This window comes from Chaetodon auriga, chromosome 18, assembly GCF_051107435.1.
Source record: "Chaetodon auriga isolate fChaAug3 chromosome 18, fChaAug3.hap1, whole genome shotgun sequence".
Classification (NCBI taxonomy): domain Eukaryota; kingdom Metazoa; phylum Chordata; class Actinopteri; order Chaetodontiformes; family Chaetodontidae; genus Chaetodon; species Chaetodon auriga.
Genome location: NC_135091.1, coordinates 13988587 through 14012096, shown reverse-complemented (window position 1 = coordinate 14012096; position 23510 = coordinate 13988587). Strand labels below are relative to the sequence as shown.

At 44.2% G+C, this 23510-nt stretch overlaps 3 protein-coding genes across 3 annotated transcripts; 2 read left to right on the top strand and 1 right to left on the bottom strand.

Annotated features, from left to right (window-relative positions):
* The first annotated feature begins 303 nt into the window (after positions 1-303).
* Positions 304-5732, top strand: wdr21 (WD repeat domain 21). The gene is made up of 13 exons (XM_076756116.1): positions 304-796; positions 948-1081; positions 1272-1429; positions 1647-1729; positions 2703-2805; positions 2912-3055; positions 3205-3254; positions 3356-3435; positions 3538-3630; positions 3842-3939; positions 4053-4229; positions 4532-4646; positions 4915-5732. Exons 1-13 carry the CDS (start codon positions 681-683, stop codon positions 5145-5147), a joined length of 1584 nt encoding a protein of 527 aa, XP_076612231.1. The 5' UTR covers positions 304-680; the 3' UTR covers positions 5148-5732.
* Positions 5664-12055, bottom strand: zfyve1 (zinc finger, FYVE domain containing 1). The gene is made up of 12 exons (XM_076756114.1): positions 10857-12055; positions 10520-10763; positions 10165-10425; positions 9857-10071; positions 9643-9749; positions 9190-9298; positions 9004-9101; positions 8649-8766; positions 8084-8254; positions 7759-7939; positions 7555-7668; positions 5664-7445 (listed from the first exon to the last, which is right to left on the bottom strand). The coding sequence occupies exons 1-12, from the start codon at positions 11340-11342 to the stop codon at positions 7213-7215; spliced, it is 2337 nt and encodes a 778-aa protein (XP_076612229.1). The 5' UTR covers positions 11343-12055; the 3' UTR covers positions 5664-7212.
* Positions 12056-12562: 507 nt separating this feature from the next.
* Positions 12563-14239, top strand: pigh (phosphatidylinositol glycan anchor biosynthesis, class H). Its single transcript, XM_076756359.1, has 4 exons — positions 12563-13044; positions 13222-13431; positions 13548-13631; positions 13745-14239. The coding sequence occupies exons 1-4, from the start codon at positions 12865-12867 to the stop codon at positions 13814-13816; spliced, it is 546 nt and encodes a 181-aa protein (XP_076612474.1). The 5' UTR covers positions 12563-12864; the 3' UTR covers positions 13817-14239.
* The last annotated feature ends 9271 nt before the right edge of the window (positions 14240-23510 follow it).

Below are 23510 nucleotides of genomic sequence, written 5' to 3'. Positions count from 1 at the left end.
ATGATGTCCTCCATGTTTTATTTGGGTTAGGGGTTTTGATGGCTGGACAATACTCCTCCAGCCTGCAATACAACTATTTATTTGTAATTCATCTAAATTAATGAGGGGGTCCAACTGAAATACACCCAGTTTGGAGTGTATGTATTATGTGTAAGGACCCCAAAGTATTTTGAGTGTCAGTTGTCTGTCAATCATATGAAATCGGATAAATTCCAACATTATTATGCTGACGCGTGGCTGATACGGTCCCAAAGAAAACAACCAACGAATGCCTGCGTCATGCGCTATTGTCAGCTATTAGCCAATGAATAGCATTTGGAGGCGGGCTAACATGGTAGGAAGTCACTGTGCAGCAGTTAGCTTCATGAGGTGTTCAAACTGTTACGTTATATCAGTTTAATTAGAAGATTGACATTGTTTGCCTTCAGTGAAAGGCGTGTTGATCGCCTTATTAAAACCCTCTTTACGTTTACTCACGTTTAATGTCCAGCATCTATATAGAGGTGTCGGAAAAAGATGTGTAGCTAACGTTAGCTCAAGAATGCTAATGATTACAACTTGCTAACATCGCTAACAAGTAAACATGCCGCATCAACAAGCCTTACACACTCGTGCACACAGACGTGGATGAAAGACGGCGTGGCGTGAACATCCTACATTTGTGGGCCCAAACGGCAGGGATGAAGAAGTGGAACTGGCGAGATGGGCAGCGACCGCACCGGCGACAAGGTGCTGGTCAGCGGCGCCACGGCTGGTACAGAGGCCATAGGCAAAGATCGACACAGGACGAAGAGTGGTATGAAAAATTAAACACTGACACATAGTCGAGGTGTTTTGTTTAATGAATGTGATGTGTCTCGTAGTCTAACGCATAGTGGCCCAAACAGACAGTGCTTGGACCTTGCCATTCATCCTTAGGTTAATATCAGTTGGTGTTGTGTTCACAGGTCTGGACATAATGATGCAGGGCCATCATATAGAGCATCTCAGAGGAGACATGAAAACCAACCCGCCTCTTCTTCTTCTGCCTCTTCCTCCTCATCTTCCTCTTCCTCCTCCAAGACCAGCAGTGCTGCACCAGGTCAGCACCAAACAACATTCCTCACTATAACTGAATAATGTAGATTCACAGATTGTGTTCACATGGATTCTTCTCATGAGCACATTAAAACACACAAAGTGTTGTTGTTCCTACTGTAAACGTTGATGCAGCACAAATAGCAAAAACAAAACATGTTCATGCTCAATTTTACCTCCTGTTCTCGTTGTAGAGCTGCCTGGTTTCTACTTCGACCCAGAGAAAAACCGCTACTTCCGCTTGTTGCCTGGACACAACAACTGTAACCCACTGACCAGAGAGCAGCTGCAGAAGAAAGAAAGAGAAAAACAGAGAAACAAGATGCTCGCGGAGGATGAGAAGCCCAGAAAAGTGAGTCTGTTGTGGAGGAAGATAACAGCAGCGTAAATATCTGTATTAATGTGTTTTATTGCCTGGTTCTGATACACAGATTTTGCATTACTGAGCTGGGAATGAGCCCTAGTCTCTAACATGCACACACACACACACACACACACACACACACACACACACACACTGTGGGTTCCATGCTTGTTTAATGATGGCACACGTATTATTGTCTTCATAGAAAGCACCAAGAACGGGACTGAACACTTCGCTGCTGCTGCAGAAAAGACAGCTTGGCCTGTTACCTGAGAACTCCTACTGCAGGTACTGTGAATGTGTGCAAACGCATGCACGGACACAGAGCTGGTCTCCTTCTATCCTATGTACATTACAGCACCCACAGCTGTGATACATTACTGCAGAAAGGGAAAAAAACAGCGAAACAAAGTATAACTTTAAAGATAATCACTTCTGTATGTGTAGCGTGAGTTTTCTTTGGAGCATTGCCGACCGCTAATAATGACGCTAATCACTCTTGACGTGGGTTTTAAAATAGTCAGAGAGTGAAAAAGAAACAAAAACAGGCTATAATGTTGCGATGTTGTGTTGCCTGACAGTTTGAATTAAAGGACCAGACAAAATGAGGACACGCCTTTCCATTCAGTGTTTTGTCGTTTCCTGCGTTGTAGATGAACACTGAAGGCCTCAGTAGAACACATTGGATTTATGTAGAAAAACAAAAAAGAGGTGTGAAACAAACCAAAATATGTGTTATGTTTTGCATTCTTCAAACCAGCTGCTGCTTGGGTATACAGTAAATAAATAGTAATGACTCGTGTAGTAATTCATAATATGGCGAGAACTGCTCAGCTGAGTAAAGGGACACCGCAGTCTATCATTACTTTAACACGTAAAAGGCAGTCAGTCTGCAAAATTTCAAAGACTTTGAATGTATCTTCAAGTTCAGTCACAAAAACAATCAAACGCTGTGATGAAATTGGCTCTCATGAGGTACCTCTGCTACAGAGGAGAAGTCCATGATGGCTACCAGCCTCAGAAATGACCAATTAACGGCACCTCAGATTAGAGCCCACAGAAATGCTTCACAGAGTTCAAGTAGGAGACACATGATGTCAGAGTGAAGGAAAATCAGTGATCAGCATGTGGGAACGAAACTGCTGGAAAAGACATTCCAGGGGACGACCTCATTGAAGCTGGTTGAGAGAATGTGAAGAGTGTGCAAAGCTGTCCTCAGACGTTTCTAGTCTGTGTTACCGTGGTTAATGTATGTCTCCAGGCTGGTCCACGAGGTGAAGGTCAGCGGAATGAGACGCCACAAACTAGAGATCCAGAGCACAGACAACAGCAACCCCAACACCGACAACTTCAGACTCATAGTGGTGAGAGCACACACACGCACACACACGAAACACACTCGGGCTAATGCTAAACAACAACGTGACAGACACACTGTAGAGACTCATTTTTGACTGTCGTCTCCCTCAGGGGGACTCGGCGTGTGAGCGAGTGTTCACAGTCAACGATGTGTCGCACGGTGGCTGCAAGTACGGCATCATGAACTTCAGCAGCAGCAGTCGGGGATCTCTGTCTGTGGAAATGTGCGACAACCTCTATTTCACCAACCGCAAGGTGGGACAGTTTCTGGGTTTATTCATTTTATGGACTTCACTGTACCCGTGCTCCATCCTAGTTTTAAGGATTACGTTCGGTTTTGTCAGGAAAAATGTAAACGCTGCAAAGTTGTGTGACGGCTCTCCTCTGGCTAAATGTGTTTTCAGGTGAATTCCATCTGCTGGGCGTCAGTCAACTACCCAGACTCCCACGTCTTGTATCCTTCTTTAGCCGTAGCAGAGCTTCTCTTAGTCCTCATGGCTTCAAAGTGAAGTGCTGCTCAGTCACTGTATTTCCCTTAACTGAGCTGACCGTCAGGCTGTGTCTGGTAGGAGTGGCAGACACCCCTGGCTGCGTCAGTTTACTTCCTGCTTCCCTCTTCAGTAACTCCAACCCAGGTCGTATTGAAGCCCAAGATATTTTGTTATTCCTAAAGTTAAATTGCGGTAGTCTGTAGGATTTTAACACTTCTCCTCTCCCTTCCTGTCCTTCCTCCTCAGACCAGCCCGGAATGCTGTGTAGCTTTAAGATATCCTCAGCCTGGTCTTGTGCTTGGTGTCTCAACCCCCAGTTCGACAAGACCTTCAGCACTGGTCTGTCCAGCTATCGTCATTTGTCCTGCAACTCATGATCAAATCAATCGTAATCTGATAATCACCATCTTTGGTTGTTATTTAAAATCGACTTGCACAGAAAGGCAAATGTGTCCTTAAGATCTGTCTTAAGATTCAAGCTTACATTCACAATTTTCATCTTCACAAACGCATAAGTCTAAAAGGATCGTCTTCTTGCGTGTGTCCACAGGCCTGTCTCGTAGGGTCATAGTGAAAGATGCAGAGACGGGCCGAACACAGACATACTGCACTGGCAGCGATGTCTTGGCTCAGCAGTTTGCCATTAGGGTGAGTCATCTGTTACAGTTAAGCAATTAAAGCACGTCTGAGTTCACTTGTAAGACGGGTGTATTTCTCTTAAAATGTGATGAAGGAAGAAGACACCTCCTCTCTTTCCCCAGGTCCCTGTGCTGTTCAATGGCTGCCGATCGGGGGAGATCTTCAGCATCGACCTGCGGCAGCGGGGCCGCAGAGATCAGAGCTGGAAGGCCAGCCGCTTCCACCAAGAGTCAGCCATCACCTCCGTTCGCGTCCTGCAGGATGAGAACTACCTGCTAGCTGCCGACATGCTGGGCCAGGTCCGGTTCATACTTACTGACTGCTGTGTTGACTATGTTTTGGTCCTGGGATGAGGCCAGTGTGGAAGCAGCTACCTCGGGTGTGTCTCTTCAGGGCACACAGGGTGTTGACAAGCTAGAAGTGTGTGGTTAGAACAGTCAACAACAACTATTTACTAAGCTTCAGAGACATTAACTCACACAAGCAAATATCGGTAAATAGCTTAGTATTTGCCCAAATCCTGAGTAAAACACTGTGATTCTTCAGGCAAAATATTTCTGCTGTTGCTTTAACTTTGTGCGCTTTCTTCCTTTATGTCCAGATTAAGCTGTGGGATGTGCGAGTGACAAAGCCAGTGCAGGAGTACAAAGGACACTACAATGAACACGCCTACCTTCCCATCCATGTCAATGAGCCTGAGGGTCTTCTGCTGGCAGGTAGGAGAGGACGAAACATGCCCAATCAACATAATGACTAATGTGAAACTGTTTTCAAAGCTAAACCGACTTACTGAGATACCAGGATCACAGTTGCTACACTCTTGACATGCTTGGTGTAAGACGACACTAGCTTCAAGATTGAGCCATCGCACATTTGCAGATAAAAATACACTACGGCCAGATGAGGTATTTCAGAGAGAGTTTGAGAGAAGCGAAGCGTGCCAAAGATGTCTCATGTCTCAACACTCTCTCATTCTGTCCTCAGTTGGTCAGGACTGCTACACGAGGTTATGGAGCCTGAAAGACGGCCACCTATTGAGGACTATCCCATCACCCCACCCGGCCGCAAACGACCTGATCCCGAGCGTCGTCTTCTCATCCAAGTTGGGCGGCTGCAGGGGGCTCCCCGGCCTGCTCATGGCTGTCAAACACGACCTTTACTACTTCCCATACAACACCGACTACCAGGAGGGAGAAGAGCAGCAGGCTGGCCTTTAGGAAAAGACTGAAAATGCTTCATCTCAATTTTTTTCAAACGAGGACACCTTTTTTTTTTGCCAAATGTGTGAATGGAATTATATTCATATACGAAATCTATAGGTGTTTTATATAGTTGAAAGGGTTCGGCCAGTACGCAGCTCATTTTCTCAAGGCTGTGCTGAGCTTTTGATTGGGAATATGACCTCAGAAGAGTTACACTGGAGTCTCAGGGGAATGTTATTTTTGACCGGCTTGTTTGTGCCAAAAGGAAATCGAAGTGCTGTATCCACGAGCACATACAATTACTACAGTTCAGATAGTGCTTTCTGTAACCTATACAAGTGCACTTACTTCTGCCATGATTGATGATTTTAAATTAGTAATCCTAGATTACTTTCTAATGTAACGTAAGTTGTCTGATCTGAATTTGAGGAGCTGCGTTTAGACAGTAAATCACTTCTTCTAATTGCTGTTGAATGAGAAGACACAATGATCTATTGCAGTGTATTTGCTCCTAAATGACACACGCACACATGGAGTTTCTGCAGTTTAATACATACTGTATGAGCATACATGAACATAAAGGTATTGATTTGTTCCTTGTGATATTGGTATTCATTGAACGTCTCTCTCTTTGAGATGGGGACAGCAGTGAGATCACTGATTCGGGTCAACATGTTATTTTAAGTGTGCACATCTTAACCAAACCAGCTCTTCCTGCAAATTACTGAAAAAAAAATCCTCACGCCTGCAGTCAGATCTCACAACACCAAGGCGTTCAGTTGAAAGCCTGACTGCGTCGTATGTTGCGTTTATCAGATACTTGTCAGTTACAGTCTTGTTGCATGAGCCAACCTCAAACGATGCTCACTTGGTGCTCCTAGCTAACCAGCTACACAGCCTGAGTTGACGGAGTGAAGGGTTACTCCTCTAATTATCTCCTGTTTTGAGGGGCCAGCCTCAAAGATGCTTTCAAGTCTTTTCTGTACTATATTGCTACTGTGAGCCAGCCACTCTATAAAAAGCAGTTTGTGCTGCATTTCATCCCGCTGCACTCAGATTTGTCCCGGTAGTAGTTTTGACTTTTTAAAAACAAAAATGAGGCCATTTAAAAATGGCCCTACTTAAGTAAACTTTTTCCTCCCCATACATATACTCTATGTAAAATTTCTGTAAAAGTCCACGCAGACAGCATAATTAAGGCTGCTCTATTATCATCTGCCCATTCGAATGCACAAACAACCACAGAGGATCAAGGGATAATGTAAGTAGTTATTACTAAGTAATTAAGTTGGAATGCATCTCGGTGCTACAGTACATCATTGGCTTCTGATTGTTGGCCTCCTCCTGAAGCCAAAGAGTGGCAGGAAAGCTAAAGCTTGCAGGGCTGAAGCAGAGGAAAACTACTGTACATCCATTCAAACAAGCAGCAGAAGTTTATAGGTTTTCCACTGTTTCCTCTAAAGCCAGCCCTGAATGCTAGATAGGGCCAGGGCTGCAGTCAGAGACCGTCGTAGAACAGAACAGTCGTAGAACAGAACAGAAGTGCTTACCTGGATGTCAGTGTAAGACGTTCAGTCAGTACTTATGTTAATAAATGGTTTACAAATGTAGCCCCAGACTACAGAAGGTGCTAAGAGTACTAGTGTGTAACACTGGGAGGGATTGTCAAGGTCAGGGTTTCATGTGCATAAGTACAAACGTTAAAGGATCAAAGGGGTACATGGAAATTTACCTGAACTCGAGCAAGCATGTATGATACTCACTTTCATAAAAACATCAAGTTGTTTCATCTCTCCAGGCTTGTTGATATTCAAGTCTCACTCTCACTGGTATTGTTCACAGTGTAAAATATAGGCATATTAAAGTGAAATAGCATCAAGGAACTGAAGTGATGTGAGGACAGCGTTAAAAAAATGATAAACGGAGTCCAACCTGCCACAGACAGTCTTGTGGCAGCGAAGAAATGCCACTAAAACGACAACAGGAACGGAAGCCTTTTAGCCAAAACGTCGTCAATTCCAGTTTCCTTCAAGTCGGGCGTCCCCAACCATTCCCTCCCTGACTCCTGCGCCTCGTCCTGCTAGAGCTCCCCGGCTTTCTGGTTGCAGCCGTTGCAGACCCTCACTGGGTGGTCCCAGCCGCGGGAGGGCACGGCGCGCCGCTCCTGAGAGCAGTCGTCGCACACGCCCTGGCCACAGGCGCGACAGTGGTGGATGGACAGACGTGGGGAGAACTCCCGCTGGCACTCGTTGCAGGAGTGGATGTCCTGGTCTGGGACCCAGTAGGCCGGGCGAGCTGCATCCTTCACCAGGCCTGGATGCAGAGGAGAGGAGGCAGCAGTTGTCATGGTTACTGTGTCCACAATTTGTGACTTCTAAAATTAGGGAGATAACAGCCAGCTCTGGGAAAATCTAATGCTCACCGAGAGGTATGTCGATGGCACCAACTACAGCTCCTAAGGTGTTCTGAACAGCCTCCCCAACCTTCCTGGCTATCAGGGTGCCCCCCTCCTCCTCCAAGGCAGCATCCAGCAACTCTGCAACAGCACACACATGAAGTCAGGGACTGAAGGACATCCAGAAAACCGCTAAAAGCGATGTCACACCAAATGTTGAGAAGGACTTACCCGTTGGGATTCCCCTGTTGTGGAAGCATGCGTCGCAGACTCGGACAGGCGCGAGGCCCCAGCCCCTCTCCGGGACCGGCCGGGTTTTTGAGGAGCAGGAATCGCAGAAGCCCTCTCCACAGGCACGACAGTGGTGCTTGGTGTCGTTGGGCTGGAACTCTTCCCCACATTTATGGCATTTCTGCAGCATACACAATGAGGACGACATGTTAGCCTCCCACCAGCTGTCACACGATAGATAGAATTCCATTAAGCACTATCTTTTGGAGACATGTTTTCACTTCACAATGATGAAAGAAAACATGGACGTTGTTGGTTTTCGTACCAGCATAAGGGAGTTGGGTTTCCAGTAGGCGGGAGCAATCTGGTCGGTAAGCCAGGAGGTCACTGCTTTGGCAGGCTTGACGCTGAGCTCAGACACCGACTGAGAAATGTATTTGACTCCATCCAGCAACCTCTGGGCAGCATTGTTGTTGTCTTTCAAAAAACCATCAGACTGAAAAGACAGCAGGACGAGAACAACTGAGTAAAGATGAATATGCTAGCTGACAGGCTTTCTCTAGTCCATGAACAACATAGTGTATCATCTTCATTTAACATTAGCAGTGCACTGTAACGTATTTTAGTGGTGACTGTATTATCACTGAATACTGGCCATGCTGACAGACAGTAATTTCTCACTCTGAATCACAGCAGCATGATTTATGGCGGCATTTTAAATTTATTTCCTGTTCACCCACGTACGACTGGCAGCAGGAATGTACTGCAAATGAAGATCACAGTGTCCGTGACAACATGCGTTTGACTTAAAACCTCTGAGATCCTGGCTCGCAACTTTGCTTAATTGGTTTAGGCAGAATCTCATTTAGGCTGTTCCACTGTGGCCTTACCCCAGGCCAGATGTGCTGGATCTCTGTTCGGACCACTGTCTCCACTGGGTCCTGGTTTCCGTACCAGTACTGCCTGCTTCTGTAGATCACTGCACAGTTAGGGCACTCAATCACATACCTGGACAAAGACAAAAACAAGACAATACATTCCTTACAGCACTTGTCGTTGTTATAATTGACCTAGCTAACAGCAACAACGGATGAAAAAATAGTTCCAATTTACAAGGGTGGATCACAATTAAGTCATATTTTCCCTTTATTTGCCATAATAAACAGAGATGTATTCAATTATTTCTACTTGCAAGGAAGCCATTTTCAACCATCTTCCAAACGATACTGTGGCGGCTGGACTCACCCAGACCAGGCGTAGATGGCCAAGCCAAACCACGGTGAGTCAGACGAGGCCGTTGTTTTGGGAACCACTATCACCTCCTTCCCTCCCTCGTAGCAGGCCTGAGAAGTTCAGCACAGACACTCAGAGCCTCGTCGCGCAGGCATACTTCAACACGTGCATGTGTGGCACTCAGGGATTAGTACTCGCCTTGCAAGTGTAGATGCGGTTATCGTACTGGGCAGAGTAGCGGCAGCGGTGTTTGGCTTCGTGGTCGAGTCCTTCCTTTAGGTGATTCATGCTTCTCTTGCAGCCTGAGCTGTAAGTGGGAGGACACCGAGTCAGGGACAAAGGCCAGAATTTGGTAGAGAATAATCAAGGAATACATGATCACTGATTCTTGGAGGGTAAGTACAGAAGAAGAACAGACTTGTCTAACACTTACTTTCTGTCCTTCGATCAGTAATTTCATTATAACCGAGAGAAACTGAGAACAACTAAACGGGCCTGTGTGTCTGACTGAGATGCTCCTTCATTATGCCTTAGAACACTGCCATGACACATGTGACACCTATTCTGTCCTGTTTTTGTAGCTTCACTGACTTTACTTTCTGCTTTTTGTCAATGAACTGCAAAAGCGGCAGCGAGGCGAGAGACACGTACCCACAGCAGAGGCAGAGGCTACAGCAGGTAAAGTACTCATCTGGAAAGAACGAGTTACTGGTCATGTGCTCATCTGGGATATCCCCACTGAAGCTCTCGCTCAGGGCCTGGAGGACGGAGCCAGAAAAATATGAACATGCACACCTTCACAGTGCATACAAAAGCGATCTCTCTACATCACATCACACTTCTTCATACAATCAAGCATCACCACCTGCAGAGCCTTGTAGATGACGCTGGCAGAGCGAGGCGAGCGGGTGGTGTTGTTATCCAGCTGTTGCTCCAGGCTGCGCAGCAGGCCGCTGAAGTCCGTGGGAGGGTTGTAGGTCCGAGTTCCACGGTACTGGATGGAGCTGAACGCTTCTGGGAACAAACCCAGCTTCCTGAAACGCTCCTGGAGAAGACGCTCGGCCGATTCAGTAGGTTTGTCTAAGGATGAGAGCAGAGTCTGAGCCAGTCTTGCCCATTAAATACCTACAAAGTACATCCAAAGGGTAGAATCTGGGGGCATATTTCCTGTACCTGATCCGAGTAGCTTGGTGTGGACGGTCTCGTGGAAGATGATTACTCCGGGGCCCAGAGTGGACAACGGGACGTCCAGACCACAGCGGGTGGTGGTAGCTTTAAGCTCCCGGGTGAAATGTTTCAAGTAGGCATCTGATGCGTCACCAAGGAACTTGAAGAGATCGTCGTGTAGACGGTCGGCATGGGTTCGGTAGATGACCACATCAGAGATAGCCAGAACTTTGAGGAGCAGGCGGGTTCGCTGACCCTGATTGGCTCCTGGTGAGAAAAAACATGGCAGTGGATGACAGCTAACTCTGTGTCACCCCTGTTTATTTCAAGATATTGAGCAAATCCACCCTTTGTCCCCTACCTGCCCCGAGCAGTCCCTCTGTGTCGATGACTACCACCCGATGCACAGGGTCCATCGCCGCCCACACCCCCACAGTGCAGGACTCCTGGGTGGGTGAGGTCTTGAATACTTCTCGACCGATGAAAAATGTGTGGTTCAGGGTGTGGGACTTTCCCTCCCCGGTATTTCCAAAGATGGAGACCACCTTGAGGAGCTCGTCCGGCCTGCAGCCCAGTCTGCTCACAAAGTCCTCCTCATCCTTCACCTGAGAATCCACACAAGATCAGCCCCACCTTCATCACATCATCACATCAATGAGGCGCATTCAAGGATTTAAAACATGCTCTTAAGCATTTACCTGCATCTCCTCCCTCTCGTCCACCAAAAGGAAGCTGCACACCTTCTCCAGCTCAGCTTTCAGGATCTCCATCTGTGACTCCCCAGTCACGCTGTTCTCCTGGGCAGCTCTGGCAGGCGGGTAAGGTGTCAGAGGATGCTTCCTCTTGTTGACTCCGCTGTGGGTGCGTTTCTGGCAGTCCAAACACAGGTTGATCTTACAGCCCTGGCAGCGCACCACTGCTCTGACCCGTCCACCGTTGAGAGAGCAGCTGCTGTCACCTTTGCACGTGTCACAGAAAGGAACGTGGCCCGGTGCAATGCGAACCCGGTCGTGATTCCTCATCCTCTCCTGGCGATGGAGCTCCAGCTCGCAGCGGGCACACTGCAGGCTGCCGCACTCATCACATTCGAACGCAGCCTCATCTGAACCCCCACAGGCGTAGCTCTCTTGACATCCCAACACTGTGTTCATTCCTTTATCTACAGCTGGACCTTGACCACTCATCTCAAGCCTGACAGGTCAGGGATGGCTCAGCTGGTTACTGTGAGTAACTGGGACTGCAAAAACAATCTCCGACCAGATGTGACGCAACCTTTTGCGTTCAAATGATCCAAATATCCAGTTCACTCATGTGCAATACTGTCAAAAAGTACCGTGAAATGTTCAAGTGAGGACGTTATTACTGCTTACTGTCAATGAAGGTATTCAGACTGTAGCAAAGCACGTCCAGGGAGCAACTTCAAACACTTGTCCAGAGCGGCAATTACTTTGTTTTGAACATTACAGTTTGCTATAGCTAACATTAGCTGCCCTGCATCTCTTGTCTAGTTGCTAACTAAAAGTAGCCCGGTACGCTCGTCATGATATCTACAATAATTCGCTCTGAAACTCAACGTAATAAATGTTTTATCTGCCGTCAGCGACACAAAGAGAGACACTTGTGAGGAAATAACAACCTTCGTTTCAGTCGACCGACCTAGCGGAGGCTACCAGTCGGACGGGCGATGAGTCGTTCGCTGAAATGCTGCCTCATCACTGTCTAAAGCTGGACACGTACGCCGTCTAACGCCATACCGCCGACTGACACGTACAGTTAACGTTGGTGCGAAAGTGATCTAGCTGAGCGGTTTCGTGTCTGGCTCCTTCAGATGTTGTTGCTTTTAACGTACAACAGCTGATCGGCTTGTTTTTATCCAGAGTTCAAAAGTCATAAAAACACAATGCATTATGGGAAATGAAGGATTTAGGCGCTGCACAGACCCGCGACAGTTAAGGCAGTGATTTAATTGTATTTATAAACGGTTGTCTTCGGTTTTATAGCACTTAAACTGCCTTGAAAACGTGACATGGTTTGTAAATGGAGTTTGACAATGGCTAACAGGCCACTTAAACAAATGGAGTGAACATATCGACAAGTTACTAAAAGTTACCCACAATGCTTTGCACTTTCCAGCTGCTGTAAGGTCAATTTCTGTGTGTTACCGGCGTACACCGAAGCTTGCAAAAGTAGACGGAGACAGTAACTGATATTATAAAACACGTCGACTGCTGTATCATATATGCTTTATAATGAAGTGTATTAAATATTTGAATGGTTCTGGTTCTTGTGAAGCACGCGGATCGGCAATGCCCACCCGCTGCCTTTTATGCTTTATTTTGGCTGCACAACTCTATCAACATCCAACCCAAAGACCCCGGTGTTAATAACGAGTGCACCCACAGGAGAATTGATTTTGGCATCAGTTCAGCTGTACTACACTGCCCAGGGAATATTCGTTATTTTTACCGTAACGTTTTTTTCCCCCTTATTTTCTATTTAACTAGAGATAATTCGTATCAGATGTATGCAGGTACCATTCGCTCTTTCCCGTCTCTGGAAGAACCACTCTGTGTCTCTCTGCTCGGCTGACCTTGCCTGTTGTCAGATAGCTCAATGCTAACGTGTCTACAGTGTTAGCTAGCTAAGCCGACTGTTCTCTTAGCTAATGTCCTCTTTTCCTCGACTCTCCCTGTTTGTGTGGCGTTCATGATGGAAGACGAAGCCTTCACTGACATCAACGGCAAAGCCATATCCCTGGACTGTCAGAGTCACTCCGGCCTTTGCAGGGAGTTCACTGTTAGCTCCCCCAAAGTGTCTATCGGCAAAGTGATGGTGTACACCTGCTGTGTTTGGCTGCTGGCGTACATCGTGTTCTTCTTCACAGAGGTCAGACCACGATTACGTCTATTGTGTTAAACCAGACCAAGACACTTCTAGTGGACTAAATGTCGGTGATGCACCTTAAATGATCAGAGTATTGTTTCTGAGTGGGATACAGTGATTCATGTAAACTTTGTCACGCTGATGAAGACTTGCATGTGAAAGTCGTCCACTGTCTTGCAGAACACAGCTGTCCTGTCCAGTGCTATCCTCATCACCCTGGTTGGCATGATGCTTCACATCCACTTTATAAAGGTGGACCACGAGACTCTGCTTATCATCGGCTCCTTGGGCATTCAGGTTTCCTCCAGCTACGCCTCAGGCCGCGAGACCACCACATTCATTGAGATGAGCAAGATCAAGGATATTGTCATCAATGAAGCCATTTACATGGTGAATTTATGTCTCTTTCTATGGCCTGAGTGCAGATTTCTGTAATTCATATCATATCATGTATGTCAGTTTGCTGTGTGAGATGAGTGGATTGATGCCTTATACTTTTCTTTCAGCATCAAATCATCTACTACCTTTGTGTGCTGTTGAAGGACCCCTCAGAGCCGAGCGCAGTGTCCAGTGTTGTGCCATTGTTTCAGGTGAGGTTGTAACATAAAACACTTTGGTACAGTTGAATGAAAAGCAAGTTAAATACACACAGTGTCATTCACAGTAACCTGTCTCTAACGAAGCTCGTTTCTTAATTTTTCAGAGTTCAAAGCCAAGGCTCAACTGCTTGGTGAAAGTTTACAAAAGCTGCCAGGAGATTCTTTCAAAGTGCTGACGACGCACAAGTCATGTATTAACAATGTTCCATCAATGTTTAAGAGGTGTTTTCAATGGATGAAAGCAGAAAGCTGATGTTTTAGGTACATATTGATTTGATGTACAGTGTATTTTCCAGGGTTTTCTTCTTTTCTTACCTGTGTGACAACACATCCATTATGTGGATGTAATCTGTGAATACAAAAGAAAGTGCTGCCACGTTTTCAAGACCAATTTTAGCGTCATGATTTTATGTTGTGCTGTGTTGGGTAGTTACTTGAATAACTTCATAGCTCTGCTCTTAAACTATTTGTTAAAAACTAAAGAGACAAAGCTTTTTACTGATGTTGTATTAAAGAAATAGCTTTGTTACTTATTTATGCATTTAGATTTTAACTGATGAATATTTCCCACTGTATTTTTGATTAAAAAAAACAATTTTAATAAAAATTACAAAATCAATATTTTTCCCAAATATTTGTGCTATCACAGGTTGAAAGTGAATGCTTGGAGTCAAAGGAACATTTCACCCCAAAATTCAGACATGTAGTGCTATTTATCCATCAAGACTGTTCTTAGTGTTAGCTGCTGACTTCCTGCCCCTTTAGGAGCCTTACCCTCCTTCCCCAGTAGGGGGCAGCACCACACTTACCGAAGCTCATATAGTAATCAAATTTTTACAAATTTAGAAATTAGATTCATGGATTAGTTCAGACAAATGCACAGCATGTACAGACTGTATATCATTTTCTTTGTTTGTCCCCAGTGTCAATTACATAAGCCAACATTGGAAATGAGACATTAAGGAGATCTATAAAGTGTCAGATGTGCTGTGTGTACAGTCCATTTTATAAATAAACATCCGTGCCTTCTTCCTCAAACATATTTTCACTTCCTCAAACCTACATATACCTTCATCTCCTTGAGGCAGTTGGTCACATGTACCCCACTTCGTGTGGCACCTTACTTGAGACTTTTCTTTTTATACCAGGCCTGTTTTCAAAAGCATTACTCAAGGTCACCTCACTCACCAAGTGACAATAATGACAGTATATGTAGGATCAAGTTCAGAATGAGCTCAGTTGCAGTGGAATGATGCCACTAACAGCTGGATGAGTCCTAACCCCTGGTTAGAATTTATATAAGTTCTGACCTGACACTTTTGTTAATTGTTTTTTTAATTGCTATTAATGTCAAGTGCACTCAAGCAAACCAGCAATGTTTTTTTGTGTAAGGAGCATATGCATGTTACAACACATTTTAATTAAATTACTATATACATATATTCAATATACTCAATAGAGGAGGATGTAAACAGAGGATGTGCTCGTTAGCCCCTGGTTGTAAGTAATCTATAACAATATAGTTGAAAGTTTAATGGGTCGCCGTGGCCCACAGTTTAAAGTTCAGAGCCCTTGCTTTCACCTCCTCTTGGCCCATGTTTCCCCTCCAGGCCTTGTTTTTTCCATCCATTCTAATTCTCCATGACCATCTGCAGCTCCCGCTCAGACCTGCATGTGAACCCCATCCTCCACAGGGCAACAAAACAAGCAGAGCGGTGTGATTTTCACAGGACGAAGCCATGCGCTGCTGTGAAGAGTGGCCCTCCGACGGGATAATAGTCCCTCCTGGAGGTGCAAAACAGCCAGGAACCAGGCAGAGGAGGAGATCTGGGAATGAGCGGGAGCGACACCTCAGGGCTTCTGAATAGGCCTCATAAACCAGAAACCCCTCTAAATCATAGGTAGTGTGGGGGTTTGGCAGGCCAAAACACAGTGAGGCTGTCTTTAGCCAGAGGTGAGGGCTGTTAATTACTCCGTTTCTAATCGGGCAATTGTAATGTGTCATTACTCATTTACTTTTGTGGTTCACTTCTTGTATTTTGGTGGATGTTTTAAACTTAATAATTATGCAGGAACAAATACTGAACTCCTCTTCACGGTCCTGTTACTGCTGGTTTCCATTAAATGTATCTTTTATGTAATTCTTGTAGTTCTCTGTTATCGAAACGGTGGGTGTGTGAAACCTCATAGTTTAGAGGAGAGGAGGGACTGGAGCCCCACTGAGATGGGGAGTTGCCCTTTTAACGCCTGCAGTGCACACACACACACACACACACACACGTGTGCATGCATTCATGCATGAAAACACAATAATGACACATTCAGAGGTTGTGAGGTCAGTTTTAAGTTTTAAGTCAAATTTAAGACATTAGTTTAGGCTTGATTCCAGAAATGTAAGAGATGATCCCATGTTTTAGGAAAGATTTTGGAAACTGTGTCAGCTTTGTTTGTGTTTACACTTCCAAATGTAATGAAACAGGGTTCCTTTCTCTGTTACTACATTTTATAGAACGCTCTTGGATGTTAGGACTGAATTTATTGAATTTTAAAATGTGTTTATCAGTGAGCTCTAGCGGTGCTGGAAGGTGATTTTGTTACCTTCCCACAAATCCAGGCTAGCTGTTCCCCACTGTTTCCAGTATTTATGGTAAGCTAAGCTTACAGACTGCCGGTCCAGTTACATATTCATCTTACAGACATGAGATTGGTATCAGTCACCTCAAACTCTCAGCAAGAAAGCAAATAAGTGTAGCTCCCAAAATGTCAAATTTACACATTTACTGTAAATAACTTTTTACTTCAAGGTACATGAGAGGGTCGTGAAATTAATATCATAGAAAATATATATACATACACCAGTAAAGTTTATAGAAATTAGGCTAAAGGTGTGCAAAAGCTTGTCATCTAGTGCAACAGAAACTGTTTCCATGTAACACAATGACTCTGTCGTGCGTCTCTTTGTATTGTTATTCTCGTGTTTTGAAGCAGAAGAAAGGAAAGCGTCGTGGTATTGTTTGAACTGTGTCCGTTTATCCCCTCTACCAACCTGTCCATGCAGGCTGGTGTAACTTGATGTCTGTCTGGATTTGAATCTCCAAAAATCTCTCAGTGGTGACGTCAGAGGGAGTTTTACCGGTCACTTCATTCTTCCTCTGCTGAACACATGCATGTGGCACCTGCACTTACATATTACCCTGCGAGCCTTTTCCTCCATGGAGGACTGTCTACTCTAAAGTTGGAGCAGAAGATCCATGTTTTTCATTTTGGGCAGAGAACAATGTGAAGATTTCTTCACCACTTTACCTTGACCTTTCGTAATTGGAGCTTACCGCAGGGAATCCAGCTGCAGAATCTCATTGTTCCTCTCCCTAACGGTCAAAATGTACCCGATCACCTCTCTGCTCAAACAAATGCAGCTCTTTGTATATTATGTGTATCTGGTAAGGACGGGCTAATACAGCCTTTAAGAAGACAAAATATCCAGAACGAGAGCTGTTAAGACAATAAAATACTCAAATAACAAAAGAGTTTCCTATAAAACAGAACGTTTGTAGACATTTTTATTTTTTATATTTTTATTTTCACTCACTGACAAATACACACTAGTATTTATAGATGTGCAAATTTCGAGAAAACAGAATCTGCTGATGTGAACAGTGCTCAGCCTCCTTCACACTAAAATAGATTGTGGTTACATTACTGACAACATTTGCAGATATGACTGAGCTGCGGGCTGGAGGATAAGGCCGGTTTGCTGGGTGGCATTGCAGAACCGGTCTCGGCAGAAAGGAACACTTATCTAACTCTGTGGGGCCTTTCTGGTAACATGATCCACTGACTAAAAGTACATTATAGCTGCTGCAGGTCATCGCGAAAAAGTTCATGATAGGACACCAAAGATGCAATTTCTAATCTTTGTCTCTTCTTTGAGCTGCAGGCTTGTCCATATTGTGCATGACATAGTCTGGAAATGAGTTAGCATCATTGCACTTCTCTTCCCAAAGTCAGTGGATTTTTTGAAAAGGTTTTTGGTTCAATGCCTGAAATAACCATCTACTCGCTGGTCCACCTCAAACTTTCTGACTTGCAGATTTATCATTTTAGAGTAAAGTGTGTGTAGTTTAGTGTAGCAGGAAGCTGGTGGTGACGCTGAAGTCATACGACCAGGGTGTCATTCATTTATAGTTAGCTTTTTACTTGTGGTGACTGCATTTATGCTTCAAAAATCAGCAAATCAAAGTAGTGTTCATGTGTGAAAATGATTTTGCTGAACAAAATATCTAAGTATTCTTACTTCCTGCTATAAATCAACCTCCAAAGGAATAATCCCATTGTCGAGGGAACCACAGCGATGCTAACATCTGTGTTGGTGCCTGCAGCGCTCTATTGAGTGCCAGTGACCTTCCAGCCCATAAAAAAAAACTCCCTTTTAACTCATATTCAAATGAATCAGCTGCTGCCTTGTGTCTTAAGCTGGTACACGTCTGCGGAATATTCATTCAAGTGGACTCTGGTGGTCTTGATAAACCACCGTGAGACTAGACAAGAATTTTGAGGGGAAAAAAGTTTATTGGTGTGTGTGTGTGAATATATGTTCAAAGCCTCAACCCTGTAACTAAAGGCAGTGCACTGAATTGCTTTGGACATGTGCAACCTGTGTGATTAATGATTTCTTTCTCCAGGGGAAGACATCTTATTTGCTCAGACACCAGTTTCCTCCCTGGACAGGTCAGTCCAGTGCAGCCCTCCTGTGCTCTCACAGGTGACAGTGGTGCTGCTGCTCACTTAAACCTTTAACGACACTGTTAATATGACATGATGGTCCTGTTGAACGTTTGGCAGCCAGGCTCCCTCCTTATGTTTTGTTTAACCTGCCAGTCAGTTTAAATGCAAATGACTTTTAAAAAGTTCAATGAAACAAATGAAACCGACTCTCCTCCGGCCACGCCCTTGCAGATCGTCACCTGGTAGATGAGCGGTAAGTGAGACAAACTTCTCGTCGGACCAGCTGGCAGCAGATGAGAGCAAGAAGCCTGCTCTACAGGTCTGTCAGGGGAGCCGACGGGAAAGAGAGTGCAAACACACATCCGCTTTTTCTGTCTTCAGAGAAAGGAGCCAAGCCGTTCAGAGAAAGGAGCCAAGCCGTTCTTATGAGTGTGTATGGGCATTGTGTATAGGAGGGAAGGCCAAACTGCCATATTCACACCCTGTGGCCATATTGCTGCTTTTATCGGTCTGTTTATAACTGATCTGATTGTCCCTCTATTGTGTGTGTGTGTTTGTGTGTGTGTCCTCATTACGTTGCTCTATTCCCACTCCCATATCAGTCATATACCATGGCAGTGTGATGACAGCTCCTCAGTTTCTTCACTCTCAGTGGTGCCGCAGTGTCTGTGACCAGTGACTGAGTCAGAAAATAATGTGGTTTGCATCAAACTTTAAAAGCAATACATTTAAAAAGGGCCATTAAAAGAAAAATGTGTCATTAGCGAGGGTCTTCTAATTCAGTGTTTGTTAAGTGTGTTTTGATTATAAATCAGGCTGAAGAGCGGACCGCAAACAAGCCCACAACCTTGAATGATTCTGATGACGTCATTTCACGCTGTGATGCTGTTTCTAAACCCTCCTGGTGATCCTCATCTTTAACTTTTCTGTCAGCTCTAATTGTGAATCATCCCAAAGCTGAAAACTCCCCTCAGACAGCAGTAATAATGTAATGTAATGACAGGGCCCTTTCCTTCGTGTCTCATGATAGATAGGGATTCACAGAGATGTGTGTGTGGGATAAATACAGTACGCCTGCTCTGCAATCAGCTGTGGCAGAGATGTGAATTTTGAAGACGATATGTCACTCGTTCAGAAGTGCCCCCATGGTTAGCACATACCAGTGGCACGCGCACCACACGCGAAATGACATCACAGGTAACAGAAGATGGAAAGAATGAGGGAGCGAGGGTTCGTCACAATGAAGACGAGGATTATTGAAAATTTCTCATGTATTACTGTATTATTAAGGTTGCAATAAAAACCACAAAACAACGACATGGCAATAACAAACCAACAGCAGAGCAAGTCTGTTCATTTAAAGGACAAATCACTCTAAATGAAGACATGTGAGCGTTCATCAACACTTGATTTTTTGAAGATGCAGGGTTTAACTTGAAAATGACTACATGATTCAAACTGTTATCTCAGGTGTACACAGCAGACAGTGGAGGCCACATTCTCTGGAAAGTAACTAAAGAGATTCACCCTGCAGGCTGTCTCATTATCCGGACTCTTGGGAAGCCCCGCAGCCAGTTTCTGTTACATCATGAACAGCCGCGCTTTCACAACAGACGCACGTATCTCAAAGACTTTGTAACAGCTAATGAGCATGGGGAAAAAACGTCAGCTATAAAGCTAACAGGCCAGGCACTCCAGGTCCAGGTCCAGGTCCAGGTCCAGGTCCAGGTCCAGGTCCAGGTCCAGGTCCAGTGCAGCTGTGTTGTTGTGACTGATTAGGTGTGACTGTTAGTCCACAGCTTAAGCTTCTTCTTGTTTTCTTGAGGTAAACAGTTGTGGTCAACAGGCCTGTTTGACATCACTGCCATGGTGTTGACATGGAATAAATTAACACTGTTTGCTTAATGTCACAGCATGTACACCATGTTCTGTGGAGCTGTGAATGCATGCTACGTCTGAGGCTTGCAGAATGAGCGAAAAACAACTTTTGAGTTGATGCTGACGCTCTGTTTTGTGGTCGTAGTAGTATTAGTTGTACTAGTAGCAGTGTTGTTGTTGTTGTTGTTGTTATAGCATCCCACTGTATCCTTTTTTGGTTACATAGATCCCAAACGTGTGATCATCACCTCTACAAGTTGTATGACGAGGCAATCGTTGAAAAGTTAATTGTTCATAGAGAGGTCTGCTGATTCATTTGAATTTCAGCCTGTCGCTTTTCCTCTTCCCGATGAAGACGCATACACACACTCCTTTGATGGTGACACAAACAGGCTGAGTAAGCCGGTTTACTCTGCTCTGAGTAAGCGGACAGCAACCAGTCACTCTCTGCTGAACAAGTCCAGACACACCTTACTGCTCCGACTGAAACACACAATATCTATTGTCATTCACCCATGAGACTGCTGCACATCACGTGTTGGCGTGGAGTCATGGATGTCTGCCTGTCCTGAGCTTTGGGGATAATGTGAACGTGTATTTGTGTACCTTTTTCCTACTGTCATGTGTCATTTAGCCGTGTACGTGTGTATATTGGTACCTGCATGTGTCGGTGTGTATCAACACACGTAGGAGAGGGTACGTGGGACTATAACGGTTGTGTCGTCTTGCATCATGCCCTCACTTGCTTCACCGCCACCATGTGCGTTGTGTGGATGTCACAACAACCCCTGCCTCCCTCCTCTCCTCAACCCCCCCTCCACCAACGCCACTGTGAGAACACCTCTCCCCCTTGATTCCCAGACATTAACACACCCAATGCACAGAATCACAACCAATCAAATCACACGCTTCCCATATGCAAATGACACTCAGTACTGGCTCCTAAACATAGCAGTCACTTTTCAAAGCTATGAATCAGAGACACTGACACAGTTATAATATGTCTGTTTATTTACTTCTCTTCTCTGGTTTGGCAACGGATTAAGATGCAGCTCGATAAACTGCATGAAACTAAACTCAGTGTTAAAGTTCGATTTTGCTAAATCTTTGGTATTACAACATATACCTCTTTGGAACAGTAAAAAAGTAAATAACTCACCCAGATGAGCTGGCACATGTTCAGTGTAACCTGAATATACTTCAGTAGATGCCATCCCAGGTCAAAAAGTAGTATACTTTAGTGTATCAGAAATATAATTTAACCAGAGAAAAGTCATTACAAATACACTTTCGCTGTTTGTGCTTAAAGTATATTTGACATGTACTTTTTAAAAGTGTACTTCTAACTATATGTAATTAAGTTCTACTTAAATGTATTAAAATGAGTATACTCATTCTGCAATAATTAAAGTACTTGCATAAAATGTGTACTTTATTGTGTGTTGTAACTTGTATTTAATTGTAATTTTAAAAGGGTACTTTTAACAAATGTACTAAATTACAAATACTTTCAATGGTAATAAGCATACTTATGAAAAGTTTACGTATTTTCAAGTCTTATCTGATGCACCGCTAGCATGCTTAATTAAAATGTACTTTAATCTCACTTCATTTTAAGCACATTTAAGTATAGTTCTAACACTTTGGTGATGTAATACAGTTGTACTGCATGTGTGTTTTGAATCCTCATGCATCACGATTTTCATGGGTGTGCTTCAGTACGCTGAGAGTTTGTAAAAGGTTTAGCATACTATTTACACTTCAAGTATACTCAAGCATTACTTAAGTGGTACTCGAGGACTGCTTGAGTTCACTTCAGTATACTTGAAGGTGCCAAAAAGCAAAGCAATTTTATATCACTTATTTAGAATTTTTGCATCTTATTGCTGTTGTTAGGCAATTTGAATAGGCCAAAAATTACTGCCAGGATCACATTTACATTGAAAAAAAATTATATCCACAGCCAACAATCTGTTTAGACGTTTGCCGCAAATCCACAACCAATGTATATGTCACACTAAATAATGATGCCTAGCTGGGTCACTCTGCACAGCCCCCTACCAAGTCATTCACAGCGTCTTACAACAGATAGACTCTTTTAATTCAAATCAGAAGGAAGGTGTTAAGAGCTGGCAGAGATCCCTCCCACTCCCTATTCTGCAAAGATAATACAGTCGTTTACTGGTGATCTTCCAGAGAATGGGTTGATAGATGTGTCCTGCAGAGAGGACAGTGTGTAGATAAGATTGTGACACCTTTAGTGAGTAAAGCATCACTCAGACTTTCAGAAGATTACGTCTGATTTTCATCACAGAAGCACTTACAATAGACGGGACTTGATGATTTCACAATAAACAACACAAAGTTACACTGAGTGTATGACGAAGGAGGAAAATGAAGAAATCACAATATAGTCTAGTAGGAGTTCTTGTAAATGTAGCTTTTAGATGCATTATTAAAAAAACATATATTTGATTTAATTCAATTCAAGATTTGTATTGTATTAAAAACAAATGCAATGCAGTTAATAAAAAAATGCTGTCAAATGTAGTGGAGCGGGAGTATAAACACACATGCATGGGTGGCAGCGCAACTTTTCACATCTTACACTGTTTTTAGCCTGTGTTGTGCATTGCTCATGGCAGTATACTTTCATTTACACCTATGCTAATATTACCACGTGTATAAACACTGCAGGTTTTGTGCTGCACAGCGTTGGGTCTGATTGTTGCTGTGTTGTCTTCCTTTGGTTACATGTTGTATTGTATTGGTTTCATATGTATTTTTATGTTGGTTTTTTTTGTAAAGTGCCAATGTTACCAGTTCATTTGTAACGATAAATTCAATCAACAAAGAAGTGTCACAACAAGAGTGTGAATTCAGAGAAAGCTGCAGACACCCAAATGATGTTTTTGGGTCGGCACTGAGGCAGCTTGTTTGAAGCGTGCGCCCTTCAGATGTCTCATCTCAGAAGCTGCTTGCACTTCAGCAGTTCACGACTTTGATCAAGTGTGGTCATTGGCGGTCACTCTGAAGTCATTTTGTCCCTTGATGACTGCAGATTAACATAAAGGCCAAACCTGACAACAAACAGTAGGAGGACGTGTATCTGAACACGACTCGGGTGTTTTTCAAATGACATTAAAGTGTCCTGCAAAAATGAGCAAAGGCCCACCGCTGGTGACTTTACTTGCAAGTGTTGGAGGTTGTTTGCATATTACCCTCCCCATGTGTTACTCAACCGCATGAGTGCCGAGCCCAGCAGAT

What these genes read in the sequence shown, in the direction of transcription:
- wdr21 (XM_076756116.1), top strand. Translation starts at nt 681, where the DNA reads ATGAAGAAGTGGAACTGGCGAGATGGGCAGCGACCGCACCGGCGACAA. An exon ending in GACCAGCAGTGCTGCACCAG is followed by an intron (nt 1,082 to 1,271) that starts GTCAGCACCAAA and finishes TTCTCGTTGTAG; the next exon opens with AGCTGCCTGGTTTCTACTTC. An exon ending in ACAACTTCAGACTCATAGTG is followed by an intron (nt 2,806 to 2,911) that starts GTGAGAGCACAC and finishes CGTCTCCCTCAG; the next exon opens with GGGGACTCGGCGTGTGAGCG.
- zfyve1 (XM_076756114.1), bottom strand. Translation starts at nt 11,342, where the DNA reads ATGAGTGGTCAAGGTCCAGCTGTAGATAAAGGAATGAACACAGTGTTG. An exon ending in AGAGGGACTGCTCGGGGCAG is followed by an intron (nt 10,426 to 10,519) that starts GTAGGGGACAAA and finishes TTTTCTCACCAG; the next exon opens with GAGCCAATCAGGGTCAGCGA. An exon ending in AGCCTCTGCCTCTGCTGTGG is followed by an intron (nt 9,299 to 9,642) that starts GTACGTGTCTCT and finishes TCCCACTTACAG; the next exon opens with CTCAGGCTGCAAGAGAAGCA.
- pigh (XM_076756359.1), top strand. Translation starts at nt 12,865, where the DNA reads ATGATGGAAGACGAAGCCTTCACTGACATCAACGGCAAAGCCATATCC. An exon ending in TCAATGAAGCCATTTACATG is followed by an intron (nt 13,432 to 13,547) that starts GTGAATTTATGT and finishes CTTTTCTTTCAG; the next exon opens with CATCAAATCATCTACTACCT. An exon ending in GTGTTGTGCCATTGTTTCAG is followed by an intron (nt 13,632 to 13,744) that starts GTGAGGTTGTAA and finishes TTAATTTTTCAG; the next exon opens with AGTTCAAAGCCAAGGCTCAA.